Here is a 15,816-nt window from a genome sequence, read left to right on the forward strand (position 1 = left end):
TTTTTTTATTTTATTTTTTTTTTGAATTTTTTGAAATAAAGGAGGATTTTGTCCTGACTATTTACTGACATGTTATAACCTAATACTGTTGGGGCAGATTTTAATGTTTTCAGTCGAGTGAGGGTCATTTGTCGGGGTCATTATTTCAAAATAAGGTCAACTGGACCGATGCAAGCAAAGAGACCACAGCTGCTACCACCTGCAGAGGGGCGTGGTGCGGCCATCCCCTGATCAGCACTCCACCTGCTGTACCTGCCACCAACTGATGGACAGCAGAGGTTCCTGGCGCCACCTGGTGGAAAGTTTCCACAATGACTGCACCCTGAACTCACATGCAAAAGTCTTAAATGAAAAACTGCTCCAATGCACACAATGCTCTGCACAAGCTTCCTTAAAGCATTCCTGCGTCCCGAACTGTCCTGTGAAAAACTGCTCCACTATGCTGGTGACTCCGCCCCCACCAACAATGTTTCCTTGAGTTAGTGATACCAGACCATATGATGTGATACTGACTGTTTACACTGCACTCTATATTTTTGACAGATAAAGGTGATAACATTTACAGTAAAACATTACGTAAATATAACGAACTGATTGACAACACTCTATACACACAGATTTATTATATTTTAAAACTTTTGATGCCTATTCTGATTTGATCTGATTTGTTTATCTCTGTCTATTTAAAACAGTCAGCTTTTTGGACAAACATCAACAAAAGGGGGACTAGCAAGCTTAATAATGACATGTTAAAACTAAGGGTAACTTTATGTATTAATAATAATTGCTACAATATTTCTATTTCTATAGTACAAAAGATAATACTGGTAAATTTCGTGTGGTTGCGGAAATTGAAAATTCACTTATATGAATAAGGATAGGATAAAATTTATTTCAATCTTAATTATATTTTCCATTATTTGACGCTTGTTAAATTTGGTCTTCTAATATTTTCCCAAATTCTCTTTTGAAATTTAAACAATTGCTTGGGACGCATTGTCAAATTTACTGGTTAAATGTAAAATTTTCCCCTCTTTTTTAAACAAAAAAGCAAGCAAAATTGATTTACTGCTGTAGTTCTACTATTAGTCTGAAAAATTCTCTAAGTCGATTTTTTTCAGATGGGGGAATTATTGGTCGTCTGGGTATATCGTCGCGAAGGACACAAACAGTCCATGTTGAATTAAATAAATATAAAATTAAAAGTTAGTCTTAATGTGATAATTATAGATAGTCCGTGAGAATGAATGAAATTTACAGGAGGACAATTGGGGATTTCCTTGACCATGGAGAAGGAGTAAGTTTTGGCAGAGACGGCGAAAATAAGGTGAATATGTTCCATTTCTATTTTTCCCTGGGGCCCTGGGGTTAGATGTTATTTTTTGATTTTATTTGTTGACGAAAGTTGCATTTATTTAATGGCTGGAAGCACATTCATGCCATATCTATAACAGTAAATATTATAATAAAACATTGCAATAATCATTACACTCTGTAAACAAAATTGGCCTCGTCAGATTTGAATTGGCTAAGATTTTCATTTTTGCATTAATGAATGTGCTTAGGTCATTAAAGTCAGCCAAAGGCTGGATTCTAATTGAATGTCACAACAAACAGAATTTTTTCCCACAGGACAGGACTACAGAACTTTACTAACATTTACTAACTCCAAACTAATAAAACTACCAGATGCTCTTTCCAAAAGAAGGGATGTGAATATGTACGTTTAATGGTGACTAAATGAGAATATTCTGCACCCAGATGAGGTGATGAAAAGGTCAATATGGTCCAGTCCACAGGGGCACCTGGTTCCACATCTTGCCTATCAGACCTGCCGGGTCCGCCTTCTACTCAACCCCCACCTTCAGGAGCGAGCCACCAGACGAACCAACCGAGAAACCATTCAACTGTTTCTAGGAGCCACCTGACGAGCTGAAGACATCACTCAACCAGATTGAGTTTTGCTGAGGACATCCCTCACTGGAGATAGGAGGAACGTATCCCTTTTCCGGGCCACAAAGAATGAGTCACACCTTGGGAAAACAAATCCCGGTGATCAACCCCTGCATCTCTGGCAGTTGATGTGGGTTCTAAAAGAGCTGAAGGATCCATCCATCCATCCATCCATTCCCTTGACCGCTTGTCCTCACAAGGATTGTGAGGGTACTGGAGCCTATCCCAACTGGCTTCGGGCAGTAGGCGGGGTGCAACCTGAACAGGTTGCCAGCCAATCGCAGAGCTGAAGGACTCTGTTTGAAAAAAACAAACAAACGCAAGAACGGAAACGGAACTGACAAACGTCAACAAAACTTCCCTAGCCCAAATGACAACAAGTCTTCAATCGCATCTCCAATTGCGTACATAATGACACTCTTTCTCATAGTGACTGTCATGCCAATTTTCTATTTCTGAGATCCCCACCACAATTTTGAACATAATCACAACACATTGTCTTCATATATGATATGCTTATTTTACTGAAAAAATCTTTTAATGAATCACATTGTTTTGACATATGACTGACCTCCTCTCCTGCTAAAAAGAATGTTTTCATTTTTTTTCTTTCTTATGTTGCACCTGCCATTGCAATGATGAAGATCCTGCTGGAATCTTTGTGGTAAAATGTTTAAATGTTTAGTTATTGGGCTTTATTTAAATAAGCCCAAAGGGAGGACTGTTAGATATTATTAACATTTTTAATACTTAATTTCATATATTAACCATTGTTATACATTATTAACATTTTAATTCTTTATATTAACCTTGTCGAAATGTTTTGTAGATGTGAGGTAGTGTTGAACTCAGTATAATTTGACCTTAAGCTGGAACATATTGTTTAGTCTAAAAAAAATTCCTTCTCAGCGTTCTGTGCGAAAACACATTTGCTCCTTGAGAACAGAATCTGCTTCGAACACACACCCCTGCTCATGGAAAAGTACCCAGAGAGTATGTTTTGTCTACAAATGAAAGAGAGGAGGTCGGTTTAACTATAAGAAGCCATTTTACACGTGGAAGAGACACATTCGTCACTCTGAAATTCCACCTGTTATGTGATGTTTGGAGCCTGTCACGATGTCCAGAGATCTGTTAGATTAAATCATTTTTGCAAAGGTGTTTTTTCTTACATTAAATCTGTCTTCAAGTTTTGGAACACGCAAAGAGGACAAATATTTTGTTATTCCTCTTCAGACTCTTTTGTGATTAAGGCTATATAAATAAACTTGACTTGACTTCGGGCAGTAGACGGGGTACATCCTAAACTGGCTGTCAGCCAATCACAGTGAGAAATTTATAGTCAAAGAAAATAAATAAATAAAATAACTGAAAACCTTATCGAAATAAATTTGTAGACAAGCTCAGATGACTTCATTCAAAACTCAGTTCATAACTGCTTTGCATCATCATTTAAACCTAGGAGTGTCCAAACTTTGAAGGGCCACGTGTGCAACCAGTGGGACAAACTAATAGAGATACTGTGGGGGAGGTATTGCAGCTCAAAACAGCAGAGCTAAAATAAAATAAAAAAGGCTGATAACTTTAGAGAGGTACCAGTTAATTAAAAAATAATTTCGAACCCTGATGGTGATGACAGATGAACGGATGTATGACTGTGATTAACGATGTTCAACTCACAGCTCTCCAACTCCAAGGAACAAGTCTGAGAATCCAGAGGAAATCGGCTGAAGTCCATGTTACAAGCTGCAGTCACTGTGACTCTGAGACACATCAGGAGGACAATCATGGCATTAAATATGTTATCCATTAGTACTTGAAATGATCAGGGAGGCATAAATACTGAATTATTTAAATTTTATAAAAATAAATGAGCTGATAAACTTATATTACGAGAGAATTGTAGCATTAATTGCCAAACATGAAACAGTCAAATCTACTATAGTGAGAATTATTTTGTATTTATTGCTAGCAACAAACGTCTATGAAACTGACACACCATTGTATTTTACGTGGCAAGACTGGTGACACAAAACGTACACTAGAGGGCAGTGTAAGGCGACAAATGAACAACAGGCCAAGCCTAATTATATTCGATACCTAATTCGATAGTATGATGCAAAAGTTGAAGTTCCCAGATGAAGGAACATGGAGTCCATGTTACTCCAATCATTCTGTCCCATGACCTGCCCATGTGAGAAGCATGTGGAATGTTGAACTCCCATGCACATCCTTGGTCCTGGAGAAACCTTTTGACTGTCCTTTTCAGTCAAACATACAAAAAAGCCTGGTTGTATCCCACAAATAAACTGTAAGAAAAATCTCTTTTTTGTTGTTGTTGCAACAATAAAATTGTATATTTGTCATTTCTTCCTGATAACTCTTGTTTGTTTGTTGAAAATAAGACATTTCTTACCATTTATTTTTTGGGGCCTGTGTGTTCAAATAATATTTGAAGGTATATGATGATCAATTGTTTACATTAAAATATCGTATTGTTGTAAATGATAACAGTCTACAAATATTGGTTGCATCACTATTATTGAACGTTGGAATGGATCTGCAAAAAGGTTTGTATTACATTCATGTAACGATTATAAGCCAGTTATAAGTTTTTCAACCTCAAGACAGACAAAGGAATTTTATATTTATTGTTGACAGACTGACGGTTTAGCTACGTCAGCGGGCCCTGTCACGGGGCCCGTGCCGGTAAGTCTTTGCTCCGAGACGTTTCGTCCCTTACAATACACCAAAACACCACAGTGGACTCCTCCCTCGCGTGTAAGTTTTTATTCACCTTTGACAGAAGATTTTATTTATCGCCTCCAATTGCTGATTTTTCCACACCAAACCACTGTACTCCCCGTAGCTGTTTCTCTTCCCCCAGCCCCCACCCGACCACTGTGCTGTTTGTTGTGCTCTCCAGCTGACTGAGGACCTGTTGAAGTGGCCTTGGCGCCTGATAGTTTGTCTTCATTTCTCTGGTCTGTGCGCATTGTTGCGCGATATTGTGGACATGAATATCTCTACACGTGTATTATTGATTTTGTGTTTTTTTTGTGTTTTGTTTCACCTCGAGCTTTACCCCTTTTTAATCGGCAAAACAACAGGCATCCGCATGAGATTGCCACTGTTTACGGCGGCACACTGGACTTTCTGGGTCCAACCCTTTTCTCCATCTACATCAATGACATAGCCAAAACTGTTGGGAATTCCCGGATTCATCTCTATGCTGATGACACAATCCTGTATTCGGTTGGACCTTCACTCGAAATTGTAGCGTCCTGTCTCAAGCTTAGCCTTACCTCTGTGGAGCAGGCCTTCCAAAAGCTCCATCTTCGCCTCAACACTGCTAAGACTAAGTATTTCATTCAGCTGTAAGCAAGTTATCCTACTATTACTTGTGCTGACGGATCAAATTTGGAATTTGTCACTTCTTATAAATATTTAGGTATCTGGTTGGATTCATCACTGTCATTTGCCACATACATCAGTAACCTGGAAGCTAAGGTTAAAGCGAGATTATCTTTCCTTTTTTGCAATAAAGCCTCATTCACTCATGCCACAAAGTGCATGCTAGTGAAGATGACATTGTTGCCTATTCTTGACTATGGAGATCTTATTTACAGAATAGCACCAAACTCCACTCTTAAAAAACTGGACACCCTTTATTATTCAGCTATCCGATTTGTGACAAATGCCGCATTTCAGACTCACCATTGCGATCTTTACAAATTAGTCGGCTGGCCATCTCTTCAAACACGGTGGCTTCATCACTGGTTTGTCTTTATTATAGAAAACCTTTCTTGGCATGACACCATCCTACCTGTCATCACTTCTTCATCTTGCTCAGAATACTTAAAGTACTAGGTCTAGTGAGTTTATTAAATTTACCCCTCCAAAAACACTACATTTGTCCATAATTAATTTCGATTCACAGCAGCAAATGATTGAAACACCCTACAGAACAAACTCAGACTAATCTCTCCGACGACAATTTATTTGTTTAAAAACAAGATTCAGAAAATGGTAGTTGACACCTGTTCTTGTTAATATAAGCAAGTGCCCTTCTCCTCTTTTTTATAATTACCTTGTGTTTTGTTGTTTTATTTGTATTATGATGTATGTGCTGTGTTTGGGCTTCTTGTCCAGGTCATGTTTGTAAATGAGAATTAGCTTTCAAACATTTTACCTAGTTAAATAAAGATTAAATTAAAACAAAAAAAAAATCATTTCTATGTCCTGGACATGCCACAGTGGGGGTCGGGGGTGCCAAGAGACGTTCTGTCTCACCCCCCACATACCTCCAACCCCCAGCTCTGAATTAAGAGGACTGAGAAAAAGTAAAAAACCTTTCCAAACCTGACTGAGTGTTATAGTTTGCGACAGAACAATGAAGTATGAAATGTTATGTGTTTGTTATTTGTGAAATGCTGACTCCATGAAGTGTCGTGAAGATGTTTCTTTTGAGTGGCATATTCTCCACTTAACTTTCATTTTTGTGTACGTTTAACAGTTGAAAGCTAAGTAACATTTCTTTTGATGTGTTCAACTGTACGTGTTTGCATTGATTGAATTTTGACCTTAGAATCTATTTTAACATGGGATCCAAATGCAACCTGATGAGTTTTTACCAAAATTCACACCAAGCTGGTAAATTTCCAGCTTCTCTGAGATCTGAGGTGCGGAGACCGCACACCTGGAGTCGTGGTGGGGTAACATAGGTATAAGACCTGTGACCCACACCCGGGGGGTGCTTTTCATCTGGCACGGCTTTTAGCACACGGCTGGCGGGATTACGAGCACACGACTCACGGCGCCATCGCATCACATCACAGGCCCAGCAAAACACGCTGTTTTGTTCCTGCCAGGCGCAATGGATCACAGGGTTTTGCCGAGATTGGCTCTCTGAAACCGAAACAAAACAAGCCCTCTCCAGCCGGCAGGTTGACTCCTGAGAGTGGTTAATAATATAAATATGATTTATTTTTATATTAGTGTACAACCTTAACTCTTTTACTGCCAAAGACGTTAAATGACGTTCTGCAAAAACCTACGGAGGAGCGCCAAAGACGTTAAAAGACGTCCTCCCATTTTATTTTATTTTTTTTTGAAACAGGTGCTGGGAAGGCTTGCGGAGCTCTCCTGAAAGTTTTAAGCAGGTCTCGTGAGCCTAATGACTATTTTTGGCCCCTAGAGGGCAGCGATGACTCTCTTTTGTCAAGATCGGGTGGGCGTCAGTAGAGGCGGAGCTAGAGCGTTGAGCAGGAGATCAGAATGGAAAACAAAGGAAAAATGGCGGCCGGTCGCGAGGAGCTAACGCCAGAGCCGTTTTTTTCAAAGACCAAAAGCATCGCTAAAAGAGCACATTGTTGATGACGATGATCATCATCGATGATGAAGATGATGGTGACTCCGTGGTTGGAAAGCATTGACGCGGCAGTAGAAGACGTTAGATGGAGCTAGATGGAGGAGGGAACGGGCAATGGCGAGCGTTTGCAAGCAGCTCTACACTTACAAGACAAAAGGCATCGACCAACGCTAAAAGAGTACATTGATGACGACGATGGTCATCATCGATGATGATGAAGGTGAATCCGAGCTTGACGGCAAAATTGGAACCGCTGACGCGGCGGCTATGACGGTGTCGTAACGCGGAGCGCAACCAAGCACGCACATGCGGACGACGGAGAGTGCCCCGAGTCCAATGCATATTCATCGGAGGAAGTGTGTACAGTCTGCTACTTGCTTTTTATTCCCCGGAAAAAAAGACCGTCAAGAAAGTGTAACGTTTGCACGCAAAACGGACCAATGCGAAAGTGAAAGTAAACTGTGTGCGAGTCCTGGCGTCTCCTTGTACGCAGGAGAGCGTTACAAAAAGAAAAACTGTATTTGAAACATCCACATAATTGTAAGTAGTACCACAGTTGCACACATTTGTAAATAGTTTGCGAAATTGTTTTGTCAAATTGTTACACTGTTGAATGGAAATAAACGCATTTTGCAATCAAAAAACACTTTTTCATTGTTGGTGAAAGCGTTTTACAGAAGTAAAGCACTATTTAGGTGTTTGTGGCATCATTCATGGACAAAAAGAAGTGTACAATTCACTAGAGTGCATGAAATAACATCGTTTCACAAAAAGCTCTTTTTCTCCGTTTTTTGTTTCAAAACAGAGAATTTCGGTGAAAGTAACCATTTTCTATTGTTGATTACTGAAGAACGGAATAAGGTAAAAACAAACATTTTTTTCTGATGAAAGATGTGAGTCCAATCTTTCATTTGGTAGTATGTGTGTTTCCATAGTCCAAACACAACATTTTCTGTGAACCTTGAAAGATCAGTCAAAATGCTTAAATCGGCTGGCACTGGCGACAACCCGTTTCTGAAAACGTCTGGCAGTCAAAGAGTTAATGGCTGGTAGCACATTCATGCCATATCTATAACAGTAAATATTATAATAAAACATTCCAATAATCATTACACTCTGTAAACAAAATTGGCCTCGTCAGATTTGAATTGGCTAAGATTTTCATTTTTGCATTAATGAATGTGCTTAGGTCATTAAAGTCAGCCAAAGGCTGGATTCTAATTGAATGTCACAACAAACAGAATTTTTTCCCACAGGACAGGCCTACAGAACTTCACTAACATTTACTAACTCCAAACTAATAAAACTACCAGATGCTCTTTCCAAAAGAAGGGATGTGAATATGTACGTTTATTAGTGACTAAATGAAAACATTCTGCACCCGGATGAGGTGATGAAAATGTCAACATGGTCCAGTCCACGGGGGGCACCTGGTTCCACATCTTGCCTATCAGACCTGCCGGGTCCGCCTTCTACTCAACCCCCACCTTCAGGAGCGAGCCACCAGATGAACCAACCGAGAAACCATTCAACTGTTTCTAGGAGCCACCTGACGAGCTGAAGACATCACCCAATGGAGATTGAGTTTCGCTGAGGACATCCCTCACTGGAGATAGGAGGAACGTATCCCTTTTCCGGGGCGTTCCACAAAGAATGAGTCACACCTTGGGCCCGGTGATTAATCCATGCATCCCTGGCAGTTGATGTGGGTTCTAAAAGAGCTGAAGGATCCATCCATCCATCCATTTCCTTGACTGCTTGTCCTCACAAGGATTGTGAGGGTACTGGAGCCTATCCCAACTGGCTTAGGGCAGTAGGCGGGGTGCAACCTGAACAGGTTGCCAGCCAATCGCAGAGCTGAAGGACTCTGTTTGAAAAAAACAAATGCAAGAACGAAAACGGAACTGACAAACGTCAACCAAAACTTCCCTAGCCCAAACGACAACAAGTCTTCAATCGCGTCTCCAATTGCGTACATAATGACACTCTTTCTCATACTGACTGTCATGCCAATTTGCTATTTCTGGGATCTCCACCACAAATTTTAAACATAATCACAACACATTGTCTTCATATATGATATGCTTATTTTTCTGAAAAAATCTTTTAATGAATCACATTGTTTTTGACATATGACTGACCTCCTCTCCTGCTAAAAAAATAATGTTTTTATTCTACTGTTGCACCTGTCATTGCGATGATGCAGATCCTGCTGGAATCTTTGTGTAAAAATGTTTAAATGTTTAGTTATTGGGCTTTATTTAAATAAGCCCAAAGGGAGGACTGTTAGATATTATTAACATTTTTAATACTTAATTTCATATATTAACCATTGTTATACATTATTAACATTTTAATTCTTTATATTAACTTTGTCAAAATGTTTTGTAGATGTGAGGTAGTGTTGAACTCAGTATAATTTGACCTATTGTTTAGTCTAAAAAAATTCCTTCTCAGCGTTCTGTGCGAAAACACATTTGGTCCTTGAGAACAGAATCTGCTTCGAACACACACACCCCTGCTCATGGAAAAGTACCCAGAGAGTATGTTTTGTCTACAAATGAAAGAGAGGCGGTCGGTTTAACTATAAGAAGCCATTTTACACGCGGAAGAGACACATTCGGCACTCTGAAATTCCACCTGTTATGTGATGTTTGGAGCCTGTCACGATGTCCAGAGATCTCTGTTAGATTAAATCATTTTTGCAAAGGTGTTTTTTCTTACATTAAATCTGTCTTCAAATTTTGGAACACGCAAAGAGGACAAATATTTTGTTATTCCTCCTTCCTCCTGGTTTGCGCAGCTGCACATTGATGACGACATGTCTTGAACCAATCATTGGCCTCCAAAATAATTTATTTAACGTCATCTTTTGGAACTGGGCTACATTTTTTTTTTTTAGAACTACAAAGGAGCAGGTACCAGAAAAAGCGAGTAGCGTAGAGTAGAGCCGGGTAGATTTGTTGGTGGCGATGGGGCTTTTGCAGAGAATAGAAGAGTAGATACCGTCGGTGGAAACGAGGCTTTTGATGGAAAGCTTCAAGTGTTCAAAAAGTTTAATCTGCCCACCATTACAGCACACTGCACAACACACCCAAACATTAAATAATACAGACAAGAACATATCTAAGTAAAATTCAGGGTTTATAAATTATAATTAAGAAGAAGTAAGAGTTATTGTGCATTTTAGACATGGTTTCAATTTAAGTGCAGTGTGTTGTGTCAAATGGAGATCACTGATTAGCTATTTAGCTAGAAAATGCATATCATTCCTTCGCGCGAGCTTTGCTGGCCAATGACGTCATGTGACTCACGTCAACGGTATTACACATCATTAAATAAAATAAGTACGTGGAACCTTTGTCTCAATGTAGTAAAGATAATGACAATTAACTGAACTTTGATTTGTGTTTTGATATATTTTTTGTAATGAAAGAGAAAAAAAGATCACTCAGGCACCTTTGCCTACTGGAGGAAAGTAACAACTGATTTGCATTTCCTGCTTGCACAGCCAATAATGGCGATTTTCACCAACACCAATTTGCATAAAAATCAAAATGACAGAAAAATCTCTAATACTTAACCATTTTAATCAAAATCACTGCTTTTTTTTTTTTTACTTTAAGTTTGTTCCCAAGTGCACCATGAATGTTTTGAGCAAGATTGTATCTATTTAAAGAATTTCACTTGATACAACCCTGACTGACCACACTACAAACAATGACCTTCCAGCAATGTGCCTTAGCCGTCACACTGCTCATACTTGTACTGTCTGTTACACTATTATAATACTGGTTGTGATAATTAGCAGCATGATTGCCACACTATACACAGTTGCTGCCGTGCTTGCTGTGCAAATGTATCTAGGTGGGCCCGGGTGCTATGTTAGTTTTTTTCCCCCATTTTTTTCCCTGTTTGATGATTCATGCAGCCAGCTCACTACTTCCTCCTTGTTGTGTATCACGTGACCAGTGACTACCGTATTTATCAAGACGAAACAGCGAATAAATCTCAGACTATTTATTGTGATGGTATTCAAATAGCGAAATAATTTTATTTCCTTTGTCGTACATATTTTCAAGTAACAAATTTTAGCTCGTCACTGGTGTGGCGCTCACCAGACAATGAGAAACAGTGAATACTTTTGTGATTGTAAGCAGATGATATTGCTTACCCACTTTCAACTCAGAGAATGCAGGCAAGTCATTCTTCCCCATGACATGCACACGGTGTCACAGCAAAATTAAATCACCACGTAGCAACAAACTAGAAAGCACCACCAATAACCAATAAAACAACTGGACCACTAACTAACGGAACAATTAACACAGAACATGCATTTCAATTCCCATTTTAATCCCCAGTGGCGCAAAGCATGGCTGGGAGCCTCCAAGCTCCCAGCGACGATACACAGGTGGAGGGAGTCGGCACTTTCATCAGTAGGTGATAAACTTATGTCTCTCCTGTTGATAAGCGCATCCATAAAATTTTTAAAAAATAGCACATTTGCTCAAAAATCTCAACCTAGACTGCTGTTAATAGAGAGCATAATTAATTGGAGTGTAAAAATAAAAAAAAAATACTAAATTGGCTTGGCTTGACACTTCAGTCATGTGGTGGCGACAGGCCATCTGGCCACCCTTTATTTAAGTGGAACCTTTGTCTCCATATAGTAAAGAATAAGATCATGACAAACAACTTTACTGAAATTTTGATATAATTTTTTAATAAAATAGTGAAAAAATTACTCAGGCAGGTTACTGGAAGCAAAACAAAACGTAACAACTTATTTGGATTTGATGTCAAACAGCAAATCACAGCAATTGTCACCATCATCAATTTGCATAAAAAGTAGAACAGAAAAATCTCTTATTACTTAACCATTTTAATCAAAATCACAGCTTTTTAATCAAAATCGCTGCTTCAATTAAGTAAATGCATTTCACTTAATACAACCCTGACTGTGGACCGCACTACAAACAATAACATCCCAGCCATGTACCTTACTTGTCATGTTGTAAAAGCAATGATTTAGAGAGTCTGGTTGAAATGGCTGGTACTTTATATGACACAATGTAGGTGGGTTTATCGCTTTATGTTTATTGCATGAGCTTGTTGTCTGCATAATGTTTATTCCCATCTCTGCTTGGGAGACTGCAGACAAAACTGAGTGAGTGCCTGCTTCCGTCAATGCTCAGTTCGGCAATTTTTTTCAAAGTTTTCTGTCAATTACCAATCGTCCACAAAATGGGTGGCCGTCATTGACGGTTTGACGGACCTTCTGTCATTGTTGACGGAATGTCCACCTCTGTGGTTAACTAACAATCGTTATTATAAAGTGATTCCAAAATTATTTTCCAGGTGTGGAAACAAGTGAGGTCTTTGCGGCGCCAAACCAAGCAAATTAAGTTTATGAAGCATGACAGCTTCTACGCTGAGGAGAGGCTGGTAATGTCCCCAATTCCTCACAAACAGTGCATGGCTGAGAGGAAGGTGTAGGTGGTGTCCTCCCTCGCTGTATGGGGACCGGCGCATCACCCGCCTTACAGGTATAGTACATTGGCACCAAAACCGAGAGGTTCGTCTTCCCCCACCAAATTGAATCATGCTGGAAGGTTTTAACATCTTGACGGTGAATATACATTGTAATTTGGATATACTACTGAGGACCATATTTAAAATAGCGAAAGCTTATGGCCAAAATGTAACGAGCATTACAGACCACATCGGGTACATTCAAATGATTAATTTGAACCCAAATATTGTCTTTGTTCACATCATGTTATCTTCACAAGAAACAAACATAATTATTAATTTATATATTTACTGTTTAACTTCGCTCCTTGTGTTGTTCATTGCACATAACTTTGTTTCCTGCTTTGTTTTTTGTAATATTAATTTATATATACATTTTTATATATAGAAGAGTAATGGTTAAATTGTGTTTTTTTTAATTTAAATTACTGTCAAAAAAACAATGATGAACATTTATTACCACCCAAATAAATACATAAATAAATGTGTGAAAGAGAGAGAGAGAGAGAGAGAGAGAGACAGACAGACAGAGAGACAAAAGTACAGAAAATTGATACCGTTGAGTACTGGTATCAATGCCTAGGGACAGAGAACAGAACTGGTTCAAATGTGAAAGGTACCCATCCCTACTTGTGGGAGAGGAGAGTCGCAGTCACTGTGGTTGTTTGTCAGTTCTCTGAGGATGGCTTTGCCTTGAATGGTGACAAGGGCAATAAACCAGAGAGGATCGGGTTCATTGAGATGATATTCACAGTTGATAGGATGCCTCGGTGGGTGAAAGGTTTATTTTCATCACATAACAATTTGAAAGTGAAGGTGTCAGACATCAGGTCCCAGTTGAGGCCCAGACTGTGTTGCATGAGAAGAATGTCAGAACCGAGATCCAGATCTTTGAAGTCGTCCGCATGGTCCCGGGATTGAAATGCCTCCATAACTTCTCTTCTGTTTGAGGTGATTCTCTGTAGGCGCAAATTCGATTCAGAGTGTCTTGCATTTTCTTGAGCAGGTCCACTGCTGCTTCTACTGTAGTCGTCCACGTAGAAGTCCCGGTTGATAAACTGTTTGACATCTGGGTTGCCTTCCTCTGCACTCTGCCGAAGACAGTAGATGGCCACTGCAAGGGAGGGACTGTAACTAAATACAGTATGTGAACCACAATGCAGTCTCAATGATGGGTCGTTGTCTCTAACCACAGGTGCCTCAGGAAGTTGCGGTTCTCGTTGATGAAAAAACAGGGGACTATGGTAATGCTTATGAATGAGCAACACAAAAACTGGGTTATTTTGTAGATATAACAATAAATGTGAAGCCATATTTTTATGGAACTATATTAGCAGCACCCTCCTTAAATACGCCAACATAAGGCACCACAGAACAAATTTAAAGTCCATGAGTAACTCCCTCACCTAACGCTAAATTAAGAGCCGCTCGCCGAAGAGCGAGCCATCATGCATGGGAATCACCTGTATCTGTAAGCCAATTCACCTATCTTTTTCTTGGTCATAGGCTCCTGTTTTGTCTTATCACTGGGCCTTTTCTCCGTTGCAAAGAAACTTTGTCCTTTGTCTTTTTTTGCCCTCATTTTGCTAACTTGTCGATTAGCATCAGTGCTACGCAACTGAGATAATTAGCACCTTAACATGTCATGAGTTCGTCATAAACAGAGAGAATCAGGTCATTTTTCAAAATAAAATAGTTTTAAGCCTCGGGCTAATCAATTAACCTGTAACAGTAAGTTTTTTTATGCTTTTAACTGTCTGGTCCAGAGTAGCCCACGGCCCGGGACCGGTCTGCGGCCTGATGGTTGGGGACCACTGTCTTGTCCCCAACCCCACCTCTGTCTTGTGGACTGAGATTTCCCTTTGTCAATATGTTTTGGAAGTCTTGACTACTTGAGTAGTGTCCGCTTGGCTAGCAAAGTTGAAACTAGAATCGGTCCTGGTTTTACTTTGGTGGACAGACTTTGCTTGCAGCTTGTAGGGCAGATTCTGGACCAGAGGACTTATTCCTCTAGCTGTGTCAAGGTAGTGAAGGCCATGGAGGGTTATGTCCATCTTCGCCGCCAGCAGTTCCATTAGGAGGTCACTGACCTCATGAAGTTTTGCATGATATTTGTTGGTGACTTTTGGGAAGATCCATTCACTGAATGTCAGATTGAGTCCAGCCACTGCATTTTGAAAGGACTGCTGCCAAGTTTTCCGACTGGTCGTTAAAACTGGGTCATACTCGTAGTAAGCGAAGTATTGTACAGAATGTCCCACCTTTCCCGAGTAAATCGCCGTGGAGAAGTTCCAGATTGTTATTGTGGAGAACTTCCTTGAGTGAATCACTATCATCAATCTGGCTATTGCCAGGTTACTTAAAATATGCATCAAGGTAAAAAAAAAAAAAGTATCGATTCGTATCCATGTTACTGTTATGCCTTGCGCAGGTTTTCTTAATTTATAGTCTGACCCTTTTTGGGGACGTACACTTTTTGCGGCTATCAGGTACAGTATTGATATAGATGACAGTAACAACTTGGTTAAATCTTTGTAAGTAATTAATGTTTTAAGTTTTGTAAGTGGCTCCTTGTTTACTTAATGAGGCAATTTATCATCTGTGTGTTTATTGCCAGTGGCCGCTGAATCAGATTAATTACACTCGTGGTGAAATGCGTGTCGCTGAAATAGTGTCTTATTAGTCCAGTAGAGGCGCTCATTGTTACAATTGTTGAACAGACATCTGTTTCGTCTTTGTGAACAAAAAAAAGTAAAATAATCAACACAAATCCTCAACAAAGCTTCTGGAGCTTCATAATATCTGTCTCGCTGCACAAAGCCTGAGAACGTGTTGTGAGGGCAGAATGTTAACCTTAACCACAAAACACTGACAAGACAAAAATGTATTTAAACAGTCAAAATTATTAGTTAATTTGAGGGTTTTCTTTTAATAAAGTTACAAAAAGTGAATCCAGT

At 39.5% G+C, this 15,816-nt stretch overlaps 1 protein-coding gene across 8 annotated transcripts in view; it reads right to left on the minus strand.

Moving 5' to 3' along the window:
* gabrr2a (gamma-aminobutyric acid type A receptor subunit rho2a) overlaps positions 1-15,816 on the minus strand; it is a 99,505-nt gene that overhangs the window by 30,756 nt on the left and 52,933 nt on the right. For all 8 annotated transcript variants that reach the window (XM_077549995.1, XM_077550849.1, XM_077551664.1 and 5 more), the window contains one exon: positions 3,634-3,716. In XM_077549995.1, the coding sequence (XP_077406121.1) occupies positions 3,634-3,716 (83 nt within the window). The remainder of the gene's footprint in view (positions 1-3,633; positions 3,717-15,816) is intronic.

This window comes from Vanacampus margaritifer, chromosome 1 (genome assembly GCF_051991255.1).
Source record: "Vanacampus margaritifer isolate UIUO_Vmar chromosome 1, RoL_Vmar_1.0, whole genome shotgun sequence".
In the NCBI taxonomy this organism is placed as follows: Eukaryota; Metazoa; Chordata; class Actinopteri; order Syngnathiformes; family Syngnathidae; genus Vanacampus; species Vanacampus margaritifer.